We start from the raw sequence: 22005 nt of genomic DNA, 5'->3' as shown, positions 1-22005 counted from the left end.
GTTTCGCTCAGCGCTAAAGTTACGTGCCGCGGGTTGTAATGATCGTAACAAATATCCTGTTACTTTTACAAAATTGCTTTAATATTAGCATACTCTTAATTTATATACTATTAAAAAAAACTATCATTTTCCCTATTGATTACTATCAAGTAATTTTCCGTGAATAGCTTCATCTTGATGTGACGCTTAACTTTTTTATTTACGTAAATTCTTGATTTTGGTAGCTAACTGGGTTACCAGTTAACGACGATTGAGATAATGTACCACGCAATTTGTAGGACATTGTGGCTGTTAAGTAGTGTAACTATTAATTAAGCAATAGTAAAAAAACAAGTAAAAAGTATAACAATTTACCTCGCTTCCATCTTTGATTTCATCATCACTTACCATCAGATGACATTGTAGTCAAGGGCTAACTTGTAAAAAATAAATAATAATCCCAGCCCGAAGTCGGGAAGTTGCTGGTATTACACTCCCTTGTTTTGCAGAACATGTTTAGCTGTTATTATCGACCATTATCATTATCATCTATTAGTAGCCGTTATTTTAACATTCTAACCCTATACCCGTCACCCGCATTGACACAGCGTGGTGGTTGACATACGTTCGTCACCGTACCCATGCTATTTGAAAAACTACTTTATATATATATATGTGTATATAATAAAGGCATACTTGTACAAACCTAAAATACATATTTGTATAACTTTTGAATGAAGTCTTTTTCTTTTTCATAGAAAATTTAATCGTATTGTGAGCTTTAACTACTAGTAAATGAATAGGAGTAACAGACAAAATATATTCTCATTAGATTAGATTCTCCTAACGTGCCTGTGTATCCCGAGCTGCGTCGTTACTCGAAATAAACTCAGCAAGTTTTAATTGGGCCGAAGTTCAAGCGGTTGAGTTGACTTTTTAACCAACTTCCAAAAAGGAGGAAGTTCTACGTTCGGCAGTATGTATGTTTTTTTTTATGTATGTTATGCGATATTTCCGTCATTTGTGGACCGATTTTGACCTCTGCCTCCGATTCTGAAGGGTATGGGTTTGAATCCGGTTCGGAGCATGCACCTCCAACTTTTCAGTTGCGTGCATTTTACGAAATTAAATATCACGCGTTTCAAACGGTGAAGGAAAAACATCGTGAGGAATCCTGCATACCAGATAATTTTCTTAGTTCTCTGCGTGTGTGAAGTCTGCCAATTCGCATTGGGCCAGCGTGGTGGACTATTGGCCTGACCCCTCTCATTCTAAGAGGAGACTCGAGCTCAGTAGTGAGCCGAAAATGGGTTGATAACGAATACGAAATTTTATTGTTTGAATGGTACACCGAGTTACATAATAATCTTGCTGATTATGTGAGATTGTAGTCAAGGACTAACTTGTAAAGAAAAAAAAGTACGACACCTTGTATTAGATAGAAGATACAGGGGCGTAGCTACCGCAGTATCAGCCGTATCAACGATACGGGGCCTCCGGAGTACAGGGGCCCCTTACTTGTAAAAGCAAAAATTACTAAAATATAATACAAAATCTCTCTTACTGGTGCTTCCCGAAAAAAAACTGCCTTAAGAGTTCACTTGTGTTTACACAAAAATGACAAAAGTAAAAAAAAAACGGTGAAGGAAAACATCGTGAGGAAACCTGCATACCAGAGAATTATCTTAATTCTCTACGTGTGTGAAGTCTGGTGGACTATTGGACATTTTGAGTGAAGACTCGAGCTCAGCAGTGAGGCCGAGGTCCCGGGTTAAGCGTCTGTCCAAAAGATAGGAACATCCTACATAGGTTAAGTCACTCATATTTATTTTCAGCAAGCATTTTTGTTTCTTTGTTAAAAATCTTTAGCCATTATTTAATTATCTTTAGCCAACTAATTTTGATACGGGGCTCTTCAAAGGCACGCTACGCCACTGAGAGGATATATTACACGACGTTGTCACTAGTCCATGCTTCCTATTCATGAATTCCGACTGAGTGGCGTAATCCCGTCCTCGTCATAAGCCCAATAACTAATATAACCGCGGCCTTATGGCGACTACAATCTAATTTCACGTCACGTACGTCCGTCCCACTCAGTCATGGAACAGGAATTTGCTTGTTTCTAAATAGCATCACGAGAACAAGTACTGCAATTAGTGACTTTAATAGCCTATGCAACAAAGCCGTGATAGCCCAGTGGATATGAACTTTGCCTTCGATTCGGACGTAGTTTCGAATCCTTTCCAAGGCATGCACTTACAACTTTTCAGTAATGTGCATTTCAAGAAATCATGTGTCACAAACGGTGAAGGAAGAACATCATTGAGGAAACCTGCATATCTAAGAATTTTCTCAATTCTCTACGTGTGTGAAGCCAATCTGAATTGGGCTAGCGTGGTGGACTATTGGCCTAACCTCTCTCATTCTGAGAGGAGGCTCGTGCACTACTGAGTCAATGGGTTGTTAATGATGATCTACATAGTTTAGATGGTTTATCTCAAGAAGAGATTTCTAATCTCAAAATGAGATTAGCCGCTGTAGACAACAATCGGAAGGTCCCTCTACATAACCTTCAAAATAACTGGGAACCTTCTCTTATTATTTAATAGTTAAAATTAACGAAGTTGTATTTCAAAAAAATTGTATATATATTTTATTTTTATTTTTATTTAACAACTACTCTACAAAACACACATTTCAGTTAAGCCTAACCATAATGCAACACAAACCACAGTTGGTTATAATTACATAATACAATATTTAAGAACAATAGTTGCATTTTATAAAACGAACGAAGTGAGTTGTTTAATAGAGACACGAGTACTTTAATTCCAAGTTATGCACGTCTCATACTCTACTTTATCTAAATAAAATAAAATGTAAAATCTATTATAATACACCCAGAAATATATATTATATATATTAAAATTCGCAAAGCACTTTATAGACAAACACATTCATAGTAGCATATACGATATAAAGCCAAACGCACACACCATCTCACCGTGAAGTAAAATATATAATAACCACAGGTTAATAAGATCCAAACATCACTACCACTGTCTCCTTCCAACATCGCCAATGTAAACACATAATTCTATTGATTATATACGTAAACAGAAAACGCTATACGATTTCGCACGAGCAAAACCCGGCACATTCACAAATGGAAAGAGACAACTGTATTATATTACACAATTCAAACCATTTATATGTGAACATTAAGGTGACATCAAACAAAAAGATAATACGAGTGAATTTCAGTCCCTTACAAGTTAAAAGGTACTCACGCAGGCCTCAATTCCGTAAGCGGTAGAAGCGGGCGGACTAGGTAGCAGCACTGGCTTTAGAAAAGTATAATTAGAACGGGGGGCAGCGCGACAGCTCGGAAGATGCCCCCGTTTCGTCGTAAAACAACCATCCAGCCATCCAATTATGCATGACTCTTATAGTAACATGACGCGACTCTATTCCATTTTGTTTAGAACTATTTTCAATTGTACCGGAGCTCTTGTTACAGTGGACATGTGAGTATAGATGCTCGCCGAGTATTTTTACTTTAATAGTGCGTGAAATCATCTATTATATTTTTCAAGTGAATAATTATATAATTTTATGATGTATTTCTATTTTTATATTCAACAAAATTAATAACATTAAGTAGTTTGCCTTGTAGAAATAACTTTATAGCGCCTGCTCTACATATATTTGTTATAATATTTTATTGTATTAGTATATAGTATATAGTATAGTATATATATATATATTTTACCTTCGTTTCCTAAATAATAATAACTAACCCAATATACGTAAACATAGCTAATTCACTCGCAAATTTATTTATCGTGAGGTAATACTTTTCATAATATTTTTTTTCTAATTTTTATTTTTCTTTAATGTTACGTTTAATAAAAACTTTGAAATAGTCTTAAGACATGCCTCTACCCGAGGTCTATTTTTAAATAAAAATCATACCCTTTCGTATGAGATCATGCAAGAGCAATGCACAGTCGAATCTCCATTGTGTAAGTTACAATTAAAATTCGACTGGGTACAAAACAATAGAATATTATTAAATGAAATAATAAAAGCCTAATTGGTAGATTCTGAATGAATAAAGCGTCCATTATGAAACTCGTAAGCAGGGTAAGGGGTTGAAGTATCTTTTGTATGACGAATTCAAACACTGAGATGAGACCTACTCGTCAAGTCGTTAATGATCTTAATGAGAGGTGAGACGTAACTACATTAGTAAGGGTTTGTGACATGAATATTTTAATTTTAATAAATTAATATTTATTTCAGTGATGAGCTACGGAACTGAGACTTGGTCGCTAACTATGAGCCTTATTAGAAGGCTCAAAGTCACTCAGCGGGTGATGGATCGAGCTATGCTTGGAGTTTCTCTGCATGATTGAAGCAGAAATGAGGAGATCCGTCACTGACATAGCTTAACGGGTCACGAAGCGGAAGTTGCAATGGGCAGGCCACATAGTTCGAATAGTCGGTGGATGTTGGGGTCCCAAGGTGCTGGAATGGCGACCTCGCACCGAAAAGCGCAGTGTTGGTCGATCCCCCACTAGGTGACCGTGACAACCGTGACATCAAGCGGGTTCAGGGAGCCGCTGGATGCTGGCGGCTCGAGACCGTTTTGTTTGGTAGTCCATGCAAGAGGCCGATGTTCAGCAGTGGACATCCATGGGCTGATAATGATGATGATGATGAATTTGAAATTGAAACAAAAAAATTTACAATATTGATATTAATTTAACTAGATTAATGACTTTAATGCCAGAAATTCCTTTCTTTCGTACCCGACCAGCCAGTTTTTTGTTCGTAAATGAATACGTGCGTACATATGTATTGTTGAGAAATGAACACTCCTAACCATGCAATCTTTGAGATATGCTTTCAGAGTTGAATCCGAGGCAGTGAATCGTTCACAAAATCAAACTTACAGTACAATAATATCTTGAGAGCAAGGAATCTTGAACTAAGTAGTCGAAAGTGCTGCATGATATAATGGTACCAGGCATGAGAGACGAATGGGGGTCACCAGAAGGCAAACAACGAAGTGTAATAAACCACCTCCTTATTGAAGTAATGTACGTAGACTGCGGTACCAGGAAAGCTGAGCAGAGACAGAAAAAAAGCAGCCTGACTATTGGCCGCTTCACGACCATTCGCGGTCGACGACGCAAATCTGTGCGACCACGGCCAACTTAAAAGTGGTCGTGGTCGCCTAGTGCTCGAGGTGCCTTATTCCAAAGTATGCATTACAGTGACATAAGAACAGCTTTGCAAATGCAGCTTTGAACGGGCGAAAAAGTAACAGCAATCCGTATTCTCTCGCCGAGATGACTGTTTGCGTCACTGATGAAAGTGTGACGTAGCTGTGTACACTTAAACCTTTTATCTTTCTCTTTCTCTGTATCAAAGGGGTTATTATTTACACCTATCTCTGAAAGAGACTAGCTATCTTTGTAATAATTATTACGTTCTCCTGAACAGAAATGTGTTTGTATTTATTTTGGATAGTTTAATTATAAAAAAGGATGTTCAGCACTAATATACTTTTTTTTACTTATAATTCCTCTAAATCTATACTAATATTATAAAGCTGAAGAGTTTGTTTGTTTGTTTGATTGAACGCGCTAATCTCAGGAACTACTGGTCCGATTTGAAAAATTCTTTCAGTGTTAGATAGCCCACTTATCGAGGAAGGCTATAGGCTATATTGTCTCCGTATACCTACGGTACCGTAATCTACGCGAGTGAAACCGCGCGGCGTCAGCTAGTTAATTTTTAATTGAGAAAATAATTGATGTTTAATCTATTACTATAACTTAGCTTAAAAAATGATGTTATTTCACCTTAACGATTTATTTTATTTTTCTAACATATACAGTTTTCACCGGACTCTACATCATCATATTTGACCTTGTACCAGTCTAACAATTAGCGTCGGGCTAGATAGATACAGGCTGGAAAAAGATTTTCCTCACAATAACCTACGCAAGGAAAACCTTAGGTCTGAAGAAATGTCGTCGTTATTTTCTTCACAATCGGATGAATGGACAGAAGAGAAGACATAAAAAATCATTTTTTATTCATTTTTATTTTATTTTATATTCATTGTTACTCTTTATTGCCCTTTGACTGAACAGTCAATGGGGGAATAGGTACCAAGTACCTAGCTTTAATCCCATCAAACGCAATAGAAGCAAAGGTTTCTTAGAAAATTATTTAAATTTTCTATTAAAAAGCTTTTTAATTATATTGTTCTTTGAAAAATAAGCTTTAGTCAATAATTTATAATGCACAAAAATTATATATTTTGCTTTTTATAGTTTACTAGCGGACGCCCGCGACTTCGTCCGCGTGGATTTCATCTTTTCACAAATCCCGCGGAAACCATGGATGTTAATAAACATATAAACCTTCCTCTTCAATCACTCTGTCTATTCTATCTTCCGAGCACTCTGTATAAAAGTATTTTAAACGAGCAATTCTTGCAATTGTAATATGGCACCTTGTATATTTTGTACCTTGGCCCAGAAACAAAATATTTACACATGACCATACTCTAACTGTATGCGACATGCTTAGGTTGTAAGTTATTTTTTAATTTATAAGCTTAATTTATTAATGATTAAGTTTAATTTAATTTAATTTAAATGTTTAACAAAAATATAAGTAACAGCATATCACCGTTAATAACGTAGTCCAAAAATTCTTACTTTATTTTTATATCGTGTCTGTCGAAAATACAACGATTTAATTTAGTTTAATTTATTATTGCCCTACTAGACTACTTGTAGTCTATACATTTTCATTGCATTTATTGCAATAACATCGCGTGTTCTTTCAATTAAGCCTTTAATCCCAATTTCTCGGTCTCCAGTCTCCGTTAAAATTAGAACAGAGAATTCTCAACAAAAAAAATAATATAATACTTCCATTTAATTTTTATTTCTTTTTATTTTAATTTATTTATGGCATATTTCATAAAGCACGTAACGCCTGATGAAACTTATCGTATTATGGTAGGCGTCCACATATCCGCATCGTACGTATCGAATGCATCACATATGCATACCGGCATTTGCAAAACCGGCTAAGTGCATTTCGAACCACGCTAAGGGAAGGTTTCAGTAGTTGTACGTCACAAATACTGACTTAGAATAGGATACATTATGGAATTAGATGTTGGATATTATTTCCACAATTTCTATTTCATATTCTTCGTAAATTAACATTTACATTTAAGGAACTACCAACTTGATCTAAATAATTTTTAATGAAATTTCTTCGATATTTTACTTTTACTAGAACATTTTTTAAGTTGTTCGTTCAATCTATAGAGAGTTGTAAGCCCGTTGATGTGATAGTTTTCTGTTTAGGTAATTTCGTTCTACTAAAGACATGAATTATAAATTGTATGACGTATCCATAAACAATCAAAAGCTTACAGAGTACAGGGACACATGACTCTAACATGTATTAAAAACTTTCATTTCACAAACAAATCCCTAAATCGAGAGTTAAACCCATAATATTTTTAAAAGACCAATGTAACAACACTCTACATGATAAGATAATAACAAAATCTTCACCACTTTATATGCGGGGAGATTTCCTAAAAAAGTTTGTTGACTAACTGACGGAACCCTAATAAAGGAGACTGACTCTAGAAGATCCTAAATTATAAATTTTATAGTTCTAAAGTTTTTATAGTTCAAATAATAAATTTTATACTTTATGACGACCTTTGTGGCGCAATGGTATGCGCGGTGGATTTACAAAACGGAGTTCCTGGGTTCGATCCCCGGCTGGACCGATTGGCCTGGCTGGTGGCCCTGGCTGGTGAGAGGCTTCGGCCGTGGCTAGTTATCACTCTACCTACAAAGATGAACCGCCAAGCGATTAAGCGTGTATAAACCGAAAAGGGGTGTGGATTTTCATCCTCCTCCTAACAAGTTAGCCCGCTTCCATTTTAAATTGCATCATCACTCACCATCAGGTGAGATTGTCGTCAAGGGCTAACTTGTAAATAATAATAATAAAAAAACACTGCTAAAATATGTCAATGCTAACATAGAAGTAAGTAAGTATTAATATAATGATCCCTGTTAACAACTTAATATAAAAAAAAACAATCTTTAAGTCTGAATATGCAAAAACTTACTAAAAACCAAGTCAAAATAGAGTGTGGAGTACTTGGCGTGACTTGAGTATCCCCTTTTCTTCAAGCACATTACATTGCCAAAAATATGAGCACAACAAAAAAATAAAAACATTTTTGAAGCCGCCCCTTGCGCGATACACATCAAAGGGTGACCCAGAACTCGGCACAAACAACACATTTTTTAATTAATATAATTATATTTCGTCGGAAAATACCACAAATATGTCACTAATTGGTATATACTGAAAGAGAAATTGTTCTTTTCTTGGAAACTACGAGTATTTTGAAATTTACAAACATTTGTGAATTTCTGAATTTACTTCTGGAATTTATAGTACTTGTTCAACAAATGTTATATATTAGTAATACTTAAAGCATTTTCGAATATAATACTAAAGTATATACTAGAGAGCCGTGATAGGCCAGTGGATATGACCTCTGCCTCCAATTCCGGAGGGTGTGGGTCCGGGGCATGCACCTCCAACTTTTCAGTTGTGTGCATTTTAAGAAATTAAATATCACGTGTCTTAAACGGTGAAGGAAAACATCGTGAGGAATTTCTTAATTCTCTGCGTGTGTGAAGTCTGCCAATCCGTATTGGGCCAGCGTGGTGGACTATAGGCCTAACCCTTCTCATTCTGTGAGGAGACTCGAGCTCAGCAGTGAGCCGTATATGGGTTGATAGCGACGATATAAGTATTTAATATTAAAGGCAGACTTATAAATGTAAGAGTGATATTGTTTGCTTATTTAAAACTGTATTATTTTCACTATTACAATTCGCAAATATAAATAATAAACATCAATACAGTTCACTGATATTATCTCAGGATTATTTATTCAGTAAACTAATATTGTCTTCTCTTGGTCTGCGAATAAGCCTAAAGCTTATTGTATAGAGTGGGTGTGTCAATAGCGAAAGGGATCGAGAATGAACCCACGACCTTTTAAGTTTAAAGTCTGGCCTTTGCCCTTATAACAATAACATCTTTTATACTCAACTATGGTCATAAATTTCATATAAAATCCTAAGATGAACTTTATTTTACTCTATTAATATTAAAGACAGTCTGAGGATAAGTCTTGTTAAGTATGATGTTAGATTTATTACGTAGAATCCTTACCTGTATCAATTCTTAATTAGACAATGCCGTAATTACTATTTAATTAGAAGTATATATTTCTACAAACTACAATAACTATTACAAGATCATTAGGGTTCCGTAGTCCACAAGGAACCCTGAATGTTTCGCAATGTCCATCTGTTTGTCTGTCCGTCCGTGTGCAGTTTAGCGCAGATAGTGTTACTACTAGAAAGCTATAATTTAACATTAGTATATACATATAAATGACAACAAAGTCGTAGAATAAAATCTTGAAAAATTTTTTTTTGGTTACCTCCTTTACACGAAAAGTGGGGATCATTTTTTATCGTCTATCCCATGGTGTGTGTGAAGTATCATTATCAGTATTTTTGTGCATCAAATGCAAATTTAATCTACGGAGCTTTACACTGAGCCCGACACGAACTTGGCCACTCATTTTTAGTCTATTGCAGGTCAATAAACCACACTATGCTGCTTCAATAAGGGCTTCCGCACACGGGCCAGTGTACACAGCCACAAAACGCCGCTACCGGCATATTTCCTGTAGTTTTCATACGTTTTATATGGACTTGCACACGGTTGACGTCAGTAGCTGCCACACGCTACAATCGTCGCTGCTCGCTTCTTGTGGCCACTAAACGCTGATACAAAACGCCGCCACACGTCACTCATGTGATAAGTATCAGCCACCGACCGCAAGTGGCTGTCACGCGCTTCAGCTGCTTTTATGGCCCCTTCTTGCTTTTTGTAGCGGCGATTGTGGCTGTCACGTGTGGCCTGTGTGCGGCGACACTAGAGCTTATGACAAACGTTAAAAACGAGATACTGGGCTTTGTGACGGTTTACTATCAAATGTTAATAATGATTGGGCCCCAAGTCCTAACGTCCAAAGTACGCGATTCGCAGAACCAACTTCCCAACTCCGGGCAGCTACCGAGAATTGTTTGGAACAAAGAGAAACTTATTAATTCATATCCACTAACCACTGAACCAACCGGCAGTTAATAAACTACGTACAATTTCGAACCAACAAGGGTAACGTTGTTCCAATAAACGTCCCTGCTTCATTGAAGTACCGAGAAACACTGCGCTCCGAGTTTACTGTGATAACAAGAATCCCTTTTCTACGTAACTCTGAGAATCAACTTCCCTATTAACTTCCCTTCAAGAGCGCGTTTCTCAGGAAACAGAAACGAATAACGGATGCGAATCCACTCAATATGATTATATTTTCTTGCATTTTCTTTATGAGTGTACTAGCGGACGTACTAGTTTTTCACAAATCCCTCAGGAACCATGGATTTTTCCGGGAAAAAAAGTAGCCTATGTATTAATCCAGAGTAAAATCTATTTCCGTTCCAAAGTAGCCTATATGTTAATCCAAGCTATAATATATCTCAATACCAAATTTTAGCTAATTCGGTTCAGTAGTCGAGGCGTGAAAGAGTAACAAACATTCATATCATCAAAATCATCAGTTTTCGCAAATCTCGGGAAGCCATGGATTTTTTCGGGATAAAAAGTAGCCTATGTGTTAATCCAGAGTAAAATCTTTTTCCATTCCTAATTTCAGCCAAATTGATTCAGTAGTAGCGGCGCTAAAGAGTAACAAACATCCAAACATCAATACAAACTTTCGCGTTTATAATATTAGTAGGATTTTTACAAAAGAAAAATTGCTATTACTTTGTAAATACGCGTGCAACCTACGCGTAGGTGATGTTTAGCTTTTTATTTTGTAGTCTGTAGTCTATTCTCTATCTATTATTAACCCTGGAGTGGGCGCATCTCTCCTTGTAACGTTAGTGTGCGCGTGGGGAACATTGTGCCGCGTCTTTTCATTGACCATTTGAAGTGGGAATTTTACTGGTTTATTTTATCAACAGCAATTTTATTGATACACTTTCTCAGAATTTGGGTAAAATACAAGAAATGATAATAATCTAACATAATTTATAGAACATTGTACAAGAAATTTTGGGCAATGTAACTTTTTTTTTTGAGTTGTTCATATATAATACTCGAAAAAATTGAGAAAAATAAAGAAAATTGAATATTTTCTACATATACAGATTATGCTTTGACAAGACATTGTTTGGTCAAACTATTATATAATATGCTTAGATATTAGTTAAGTTTGTGCATATGTATAACATAATAAAATATTTTTATCACTTATCTTTTATAACACTACATCATCTTAGTTTTTAACCGACTTCAAAAAAGTAGGAAGTTCAATTCGATGCGGATGACTTGGTCATTTATTATCCAATTTTGAAAATTCTTTTATTGTTTGAAAGAGATTGGTCCTATTGCATTTTAATAAAAATAGGTTTAGTAATTTTGTGTTAATATCAAAATGCCTGAAATACGTCAAAAGCCTGAAGTCGGTTCAATTTTTATGAAAGATTATTGAGTATGCTCTGAAGTGAAAATTAATCAAAATTTTAGGTCATATTACTAAAGGCAAAATTATGTATCTATTAAAGACAAAATTTGTCATAGAAATCTACGTCACATTGACCTTGTCAGCTTCTATCCTGTCCTCAGCGACCAGACGGCGCCGTTACAGGAAAAATAAAATATTACGACCCAACAGCCAATATTTATCGAAATAAATCAACGATTAAATGTACCGAAGATAATAATTATTATATATCCGATATATTTAGACGACCAATCCTTGTATACATATTCACGAGTACAAATATTGGATGAAATTTTGTATTTATACAAGCTTTTCCTTCTTGTATTTGTCTATATAAACTTGACTACACAAATATATTATAGGGTTTAATCAGAAGTGGCATAGGCGGGGACTCCCCCGCCTAAGACTTGAGTGGAAAAGGGGAGTGTTTGATATCAGTCAAAGGATCCTTTAACCCTACACACATCGTTCACAGGTGCGTTACTCCACTCTGCCATTCTAGGGTCTTATTTTGGTTAAAGTTTGATTTGTTAATTAAGTGGCCTGACAAGTGTTGTAAATCATAACCTTTGTTCGACAGTTTTCTTATATTTGTAATCACTTTTGAACCCTTTAATAGATATATAGACTATTTATACAAGGCAAGATGTACGAGTGTGAGAAACTGTTTCACCATTAGAATCTTCAATTATCCCTGATGAACAAGGGTTATTTTTATGCTACTCTTTCCATATTCTCACGGGAACTACGCAGATAAAACCGCGGGGTGGTTGCTAGTCTGAAATATGGTCCTAAAATAGATCGTAACAACTGACTTTCCCGCCACATGTTGCTAGTATGCCGGCTCAGTTTTGGCGCCGTCTGGCCGGGGAGGCAGACTTTTAGAAAGGTCATCTTGACACACTTGTGAATGGTGAATCCGTTCAGGCAGACAATCTGACTAGACGTCCCTCTGAAATGTCTCTGTTTTTTATTCTTGAGGCTAAAAACAGACAGTTACTTTCTTGAAATATTGCAGTAATTTCTTTCTGCTTACCAATCTAGTAGGCTTCGGCCGTGCATAGTTACCCTACGGCTTAGCGTTTTGGTATGATACCGCGAAAAAACCGTCAGAGCTATGGGCAGAATAAACTTGTATATAATCCGTTCCCATCTTAAACTGAAGCGTGACATAACATCAGGTGAGTACGTAGTCGAAGGCGATAACTTGTTGAATAAAAAATTGGTGGCTTGGCTGGTGGGAGGCTTCGACCGTGGCTAGTTGCCACCCTACCGACAAAGACGTAGCGTCAAGCGATTTAGCGTTCCGGTACGATGTCGTGTAGAAACCGAAAGGGGTGTGGATTTTCATACTCCTGCTAACAAGTCCGATTTCATCTTAGGTAGCACCATCGGGTGTGATTGTAGTCAAGGACTAACTTGTAATTAAAAAACTTACCATCAGGTGAGATTGTGGTCAAAGGCTAGTATGTAAAGAATAAAAAAATGTATTTATGTTTTACATATCCGCTCATGTCCTGTTATCAAGAAGTGGATCATCAGACGCTGTAAAGTATGTAACATGGTCTCAAAACGCACAGTGAAATTGGCAAGGTCGTAGAGCCGACCGGCGCCGTAGCGACATACTTGAAACTCCTGCCAAGTAGGAGAAACTATAATTTTTATTTCCCCATAGCACGCAACAATAACTACAACTGAGAAATTATATGAAAAACAACCGCCCATGGAAGGTTTTGTTCGTGATCCACAGTTCTGCGAAATAGCTTAACTTGAATTCTGAAGACGAGGATATTCTTGTTATTCCATGCAACTGACTTCTAAATCACAAAAATAAACTGAAAAGTGAAAAATAACATCGTATGTGCTACCTTCTGATCACTTTGAAAGCGGTGCCAAGCCAGTGGCGAATTAATTAAAGCCGTTTCCGAAAGAACCACGGGACAGAAAGTTTACGATTTAATCGGCTTTAGTTAATGCATCACTGTGTTGCGACCGCCTTCAAAGTGATCAGAAGGTAGCACATACGATGTTATTTTTCGCTTTTTAGTTTATTTTTGTGATTTTAAAGTTGGTTAATTTTTTTGTTAAAAAGAGTTTATTTTTCTCTTATTAATGTGTCCTAGCATTTAATTTTAATAAAAATCGGTTCAGTAGTTTTGTGTTAAAATGAAATTAACGATATGACCTGTACTGTGGCGCTTTCGCTAGTAAACGAAAGCGCCACAGTCAATTTCGGGCACAAAAATTTGTACCGAAAGTGCGTCAAATTCCAAGTTCTTAATAAAAATCAAAAAACGAGTTTTTAACTTATTTTACTTTCCTTAACCAAAATCTTGTAACACAAACACACCCTCACACACACACAGAACACATACATGCAACATAGGACTCACGCATAGGTCATACCAAAAATTCCTTCCGAAGATACTATCGTGTATAAAAATCACCACTACACTGTTAGAAAGAAACCAATACTCGTTTTCGTATGTTGAATATTGTTAGAGTGGCCGTACAAAACATGAACTCTCCTCGAAAGCCGGCTATTTACTGACTCCTGAATAAACGGGACGCTCGCACAGATCCGAGTGGGTGGTGTTGCTACCATGACCCCGTCCCACTCGGATGCTTGTAAAGGGCAACGAATGGGTTAACACGTTTTCTGCGGCACTGATACTCCTGTACTTTCCTCTGGTGTGGTACGAGGTCAATTGACCTCGTAACTTTTAAAGGCACTAGGTGTACGAGGTCAATTGACCTCGAAACTTTTAAAGACGCTAGGTGTACGAGGTCAATTGACCTTGTAACTTTTAAAGACGCTAGGTGTACGAGGTCAATCGACCTCCTACCACAGCGAACGTGTTAACTTGAATTCCGAAGACGAGGATATTATTTATATTGTAAAAAATCATACCAGTGCCGTGCACTTCATAGATGCAGATATGCGCTGCATACCCTCAGGGCTCATTACTAATTTATTTTGAAGGAGGAATTTTCCAATACCTACCCTAACTATATTCCTTGTGCACGCCACTGAATGATACTTAACAGAAGAAAGAAATATTACCAGTTATAGGTCTATAGCTACTGCTGCAGTAGCTACACCGTAGATATTCGCTACGACGTAGGCATGTGCTTACGCTGTAGTAAATGGTCAATCACACTATTTTTACCCGACTACGGCGAAGCCAAAAGGAAGGGTAATGATTTTAGCAGTCTTTGTATGTATGTATGTGTTTGTTCCACCGTAGCGCCTAAACTACTGAACCGATTTCAATAAATGAGGTGTGAAAAAATTTGTAATAATTCAAATTGAGACATAGGCTATATAAATATATAACGGAATTTAAACCTCATTGTCTAACCTAGAAAAAAGTAAAACCGAGGTAATCACTATGTGTTTGGTATCCAACGAAAGGTCTTGACGAGCATTACAAATATGTATATATAGTAGTGAGCTAGTTCTTCCAGTTCGGATCATGCCGCATTGCAAGAACTAACTCATAATAAGAGATTAATCAATAAGTACTGTTATTATTTATTTAAAGAAAAAAAAATCCATATATTATAAGTGTTTCGTAGTCTTTCAAATTTCATAGTGTCATCACAAGTATAGACAAAATGTATAAAGTATTGTATGACACAAATCAGGAAATTTGTTCAGACGTCTCCTCACAAACTGTCAGCTGTCAGCTGTCAGCTGTCGCTTGTCAATCATCACAAGAGTTTTTCTTCTTCTTCAAACGCTCAACGCAGCAAGTCGGTGTTCTTCATAATATCATTACATTCTAAATAAGACAAGTGATTCAAATGTTCTAATCATCAATCGTATCGTGCCAGCCATTATTTGAAATTGCCAAGCCTGAAGCTATCTACTAACAGAGGGGTACCCCGGAAAGACGACAGCGCCAGCAATACAAGGTACGTCCAACATTTTTCCTGGTTTCTCTTACAATAAGTATGACCAATATTTCCGTGCCTCTCCAACTAGTCGAAAAAGACTGTGTTAGGAGTGGGTACGACAATAGTCCAGCGGGCAGGGATCGAACAACCACCTTTCATTGATGAATCCGGCCAATTTACCAAAGCTATTTCAGCTTAAATTTGAGGTTGTACGTACTCTTAGATACTTTGATAGTATGTATCAAACATACTATCAAAGTTTCTCCGAGTACAGTGTGCAGGAGTCCAAGTACCGGAGTGCAATCTGAACTGAGACAGTGTCGATTACTAACTCTATGTTTACCCTTGCATAAGACGAAATTTTATAAACATATCTATCTATCTATCTATTTAAGTATCAAACATACTATCAAGGTTTCTCCAAGTACGTACTTGATATCAAACGAGCCTATGGCGCAACCTCACGACCCCTCATGTGCATACGTGTTCATAAATAGTCATGAATCAGAAAAGCTGCCTTCATTTGCTAAAAAGGCACGTTCTTTACGCGACTGCTTTGTTCCCTCGCTCTATGATTGTCTTGTTATAACGTCTCTGTATTTATTATTCTCGCCACAATCTGACAAGCACGAGTATCTATATCATAGTTCGTAATCAACCCATATTCGGCTCACTGCTGAGCTCGAGTCTCCTCTCAGAATGAGAGGGGTTAGGCCAATAGTCCACCACGCTGGCCCAATGCGGATTGGCATAGTTCACACACGCAGAGAATTAAGAAAATTCTCTGGTGTGCAGGTTTCCTCACGATGTTTTCCTTTACCGTTATCTACTGATCATCATCATAATTATATTATGGTTGCTATTTGGATGACATAATACATACGTTTTCGACTAATATTACCACCATTAGATTAAATTAAATTATAACATAATTCTGACCTTTCAAAAGTGCTTGTAAACTAAGCCTAATTGAAATAAATGAATTTTGACTTTGACATGACTAGGGTAACCCTCCCTATTTTGGCTGGTGGGAGGCTTCGGCCGTGGCTAGTTACCACCCTACCGGCAAAGACGTACCGCCAAGCGATTTAGCGTTCCGGTACGTTGTCGTGTAGAAACCAAGTGAGTGTGGATATTCAACCTCCTCCTATTAGTTACAACTGAAACTAACATTCTGGATATATTTTTATGAATATAGAAAAATTATATTTTTATTTACGTACGAACAAGCTTTACGTTATAACCGAGTTATAAAGCTTGTTAAAACATTTTGAATTGTTTTAAAGAAAAATATTGTTTTTTTCATAACTTTTTCCACATCTTTTTGACCTGATTACTAATTAAAGTACTTGAAAAATCCTACCCAATGGTATATCGCATGATGTTATTGGTAATTAGGCAGCTCCTTTTGATTAGATAAAACTGTAAGGTCTGTAGCCCCTCTTAGAGCGGCAATGAGATCTATACTTCATCAATTATAGCCTCTATAGCTCAACGGTAAGAGCGGTCGGACTCATAAGCGAGGAGTGGTGGTTCGATTCCCGCCCGTTGTTCTATTGTCGTAACCACTCCTAGCACAGTCTTTCCCGACTAGTTGGAGGGGAATGGGAATGTTGGCCATATTATAAGATATATATATTAAAAAAAAAAAATTATAGGTCTATCCAATACTTATTAAGATTGTTCCATAACATATGCAAATAACAAGTCTTGACCTACCGTTTAATATTCGCTTTTGTAACTAGACTAGACGGCTACCACTTACAAAAACGCTTAAGAAAATTAAAATACACAAGGCCTAGATTTTTTGTAAGCTAACGTAGAGCTCGTGTTTGAGATTCATGCAGATGGTAGGTCAAGTAGATGAGGTTTATATTGCAAATACTGAAATTCTGTTTCGTTTTAAATATAGTCAAGAATAATGATGCAACTTAGTTGCAATTGGTAACACGTGTATGATATTTTAAGTAATTCAGAGATAGATCATATCATTTAAACTATCCTGAGTGTTATTCATATTAATCTTATGAATGCTATTTAAACGGGTACATACCACGATATCTTTAACGTCGATATTTCGACCCAGTTGCATGGATCGTAGTCACGACGGGACTGGACATATTTATCTTGTTTGTTTGTTTGAACGTGGTAATCTCAAAAACTACTGGTCCAGTTTGAAAAATTATTTCAGTGTTAGATAGCCTATTTATCGAGGAAGGCTATAGGCTATATATTATCCCCGTATTCTTTCGGGCACGGGAACCACGCGGGTGAAACCGCGTGGCGTCAGCTAGTTTATATAGAAGCAGGCGTTACTTTGCGGAAGTTCATCATGATTATATAATGATTTATTTATTTTGCTATCATCCGCGAAAAGTCGACGAATTCATGCGACAACGTCAACCAAGTCCGACAAAATACTCTCTACGTACGTTTCACCCCGAAACCGGAGCATCCTCAGGAGATGTTGACTCTACAACGTTGTCGCATGGGTTTGTCGGTTTGTTGAGCAAAATAAATAAATCATTATATAACTATCATGAGTGTTATTCATATTAATTAATTATAAAACACGACTAAAACTCACGTGATACAACGTCGGAGTATGTCCGATTAATTTCTACCCCATACGGGGCCCTTAGTCATGAGCTGGTTCTTGCAACGCAGCTGAGTTGAGTTTGAATCGTGTGAAAGTCCGACGTCGTAACACGTGAGTTTTAGCCGTGTTTTATAATAAATAGAAATAGATCATATTGTGATATCTGTTAATCTAGCCTATTTTTTAATACCTTTCTTGGTTAAAAGAGGTCTTTAGTTAGATTCCCAGTATACGAATAATATGGTACATGGCTGGTGTAAGACAATTTTCACTGTATCGGCAAACACATACCACCAAACTATTTTTTATTCCAGAACCGTATATAAACCAGTAAAGTATACATCGATCGATCTATATCAACCCATATTCGGCTCACTGCTGAGCTCGAGTCTCCTCTCAGAATGAGAGGGGTTAGTTCACCACGCTGGCCCAATTGGCAGACTTTACACACGCAGAGAATTAAAAAAACTCTCTGGTTTGCAGGTTTCCTGACGATGTTTTCCTTTTATTTAATTTACGGGATTTAATTCCTTAAGTATACATACATTAATATTTATTATAAAGTGCCACTTATGACCAAGATCAGCGATCGTTTTTGCAATCTGAATATTACACACAACAGCCCTGACACTAACCAAGAGCTATTAATAAATTAATGCGCAAAATTTATTTTAAGTTCAAGCATCTTTTAGATTGTATCCCGTACAAATGAATGATAAAATTATTCGCAGAAGGACATATCTTTGCCCTCAAGTAATATTTACGCAAAGTTACCCAGTACAGTACTTATGTCTCCATTATTTTTTCGTTCCTAAATTATCCATATCACCAGCTCTCTTATAAGTTGTCATGGGTTGGCCCAATAAAGGGCCAGCCTATTCTGTTTTAGAAGAAGCATTCATAAAAAGCATTTCCTTCATAAAAAAAAAGTAAATGTACTCACCAAAAGGCGGCTCGAAGCGACAGTCCAGCAACAAGGCATGGCCGGTCGGGCCGGCAGTGCCGACCACCGCGCCGCCGCGCATTATCAGCTGCGCCTCCACTTCCACCCACCGCCCGCCGCACTCTTGCTGCACCAGCAATGGATAACATACATTATATTATGAACAAAAGTTCATTTATTATTTCGCCGCGGCTAGTTGCCTCGACTGGTGACAGAAGGGCTGGCCCATTTTTTGCGCAACGCCACGGAAACGCATCCAATGTTTATAAAGTTCCGTACTGTATTCTTACTCAAGAACAAAAAAGTAAAATAAAATAACAAATCATAAGTTATAAAAACGTTAAATAGAATATTAACCAAAAATAAGAAAAATTGATGCGACGCTTTGTGTCGTATATGTATACAAAATTCAAAAACGAATACATATTGTATTCGTTTTTGAATTTTGTATTTGAAGCGGCTACGACACCGTCGTATTTCGTGCGCTCCATCTGCCTATTATTCTTATTCTGTGTTTAAACCCAACAAGTCTAAGTACTGTCAACGTCTCCACCAACTTCATATTCATTAAAAAAAAGAATAAGCACTAACAGTTTTGTATCTGACTATTATAAAAAGATAACTCATTCATTCCAGTACAGAAAACGTAATTAAAAAAAATACAGTCACTATTATTACGAAATGTAAGAAATAAAATTATGCCTAGTTATTACTAGGTAATTCCGCAAATGCCTGCTATTAGCGTGTAATTCAAGAACGCATAAAACCTGTTATGAATCAAATAATTCAATCAATTAACCTACTAAGCGTATACATTTGGTCTATTTTAAATCATTCCATTTCAAAAGCAACTTATGAGAATAAAAAAGTACAAAACCATGTTTGATACTCATAAACAAGTCCCCATTACCCTTAGCACCGCCATAACTTGAAAACGAATTAAACAATTTCATACCCATCTATAAGAAAATAATTAATAAAAATGTTGGAAAATCTAACGAAAATCTAGAAAATCTAGAAATATTAACGACTTTTTAAGCCGTCAAGGGCTAACGGCTAGACGGATATGGATTAATTTAGATTATGGATTAAAGATATAGTATAGAACATAGGTTACTTTTTATCCTGATATCCCCACAGGAATGCGATCTACGCAGGTAAAATAGTTCTAGGTCCTAGGTATAGCTTTTCATTCTAAGCCACATAGGCCCTATTTTAACTACTTAACCAATAAGATAAATAAACGATCATGTAAAGAATAATGGTAGATCCTTTCAAGCAAAGTCATCGAAGTACAGTCAACAACAAAAAACATAAATCCCATCGTCGACGTCTAAAACAATGTGGAATGAAGCTCTTTATGTACGGAGGAGACACAATGGGTTGTTAATTTCCGTTGAAGCCTTATTATTTCCATCACCTTTAATTTTTCATAGAATCAACATAATGGCTGCTTCGTTATCAGCCTATAATTGAAACAAATTCAAGGTAAAAGTGAATAGGCATTTCAAGACAAGCTCTCTCTAACCTTGGACTTTATCATTGTTTTCTATAATACATTAGAGTAAAGCACGTGACTATTTTTTTTTATTTTCGTTTATTTTTGTAGGCTTACAGCCTATAGTTTACAACCGGAAAAATTGCTCAATAAAATTTAATAATTCAATACATAAAGAATTGTTATTCATGCACATTTTTGAGGCACGTTAATCCATAAAAAAAAAATACCAAATTGGACTACTCTATTAAAAGTTACAAGGGTTCATACATAAAAAATATACACGTCGAATTGTTAACCTTTTCTCTGTCTTTCGTCGGTCGAAAATACAACCAGCCAACGTGATCAAAGTTCGGTCATAATGTCATTATATAGAATAACATAACTATAAAATTAAAAAAAAATAAGATAAAATAAGATTAATAACGATACTGCAAAAGCGGTCTCGTCACAAAGAGTGATCATTATCTCGAGATTTATCAAGGTTTATAGCATAACTCTTCAGTACTATAAAGGTACTTTTTCTTCGCTTACTGTAAAACTAATTTCGCTCGAGACTCTAACATAATCAAGTTTTACTTCAGATTCATATTTAAAGTTACAAGCATTGAAACTCTCTTTAAAGCTGCTGTGTATTTTTTATCTGATGTTCAGACAGAACTACAAAAAAAAATACTTTGTGTATAAAATATTCAATTATATAGTTATCCTCTCGGTAGGATCTAGGAATTTCAGTTTACCTATTGTTGAATAACTCAATAAGTAGAAGGTGAACATTTTCTGAATATCTATTTTCTTGAATATATAATCATTTATTTATTTTGCTATTATCCGCGAAAATCCGACGAACCCATGCGACAACGTCACCCAGGTCCGACAAAATACTCTTCACGTTGTAGAGTCAACATCTCCTGAGAATGTTTCGGGGTGAAACGTATGTAGTACGTACGTATTTTGTCTCACTATATACGTATATTCGGCTCACTGCTGAGCTCGAGTCTCCTCTCAGAATGAGAGGGCTTAGGCCAATAGTCCACCACGCTGGCCCAATGCGGATTAGCAGACACACGCAGAGTATTAAGAAAATTCTCTGATATGCAGGTTTCCTCACGATTATTTCCTTCACCGTTTGAAGCGCGTGATATTTAATTTCTTAAAATGCACAAAACTGGAAAGTTGGAGGTGCATGCTCCGGACCAGATTCGAACCAACACCCTCCGGAATCATAGGCAGAGGTCATATCCACTGGGCTATCACGGTTATTCGATCATTTGCAATGTGTTAATGTGAAATTTGTCTACGATTTATTTCTTATAACAAATTCATAACAGATGAGAGTATATATTCCTTATGCCGGATCT

At 36.4% G+C, this 22005-nt stretch overlaps 1 protein-coding gene across 1 annotated transcript in view; it reads right to left on the bottom strand.

The window, feature by feature from the left end:
- Positions 1-22005, bottom strand: part of LOC112046768 (protein unc-13 homolog B) — a 463016-nt gene that overhangs the window by 351930 nt on the left and 89081 nt on the right. Inside the window, exon 5 of the mRNA XM_052886522.1 lies at positions 19147-19273. Coding sequence (XP_052742482.1) covers positions 19147-19273 — 127 coding nt within the window. The remainder of the gene's footprint in view (positions 1-19146; positions 19274-22005) is intronic.

This window comes from Bicyclus anynana, chromosome 17 (assembly GCF_947172395.1).
Source record: "Bicyclus anynana chromosome 17, ilBicAnyn1.1, whole genome shotgun sequence".
Classification (NCBI taxonomy): Eukaryota; Metazoa; Arthropoda; class Insecta; order Lepidoptera; family Nymphalidae; genus Bicyclus; species Bicyclus anynana.
Note: the sequence above shows the minus strand (reverse complement) of the source record. Positions and strands in the feature narration are given on the sequence as shown.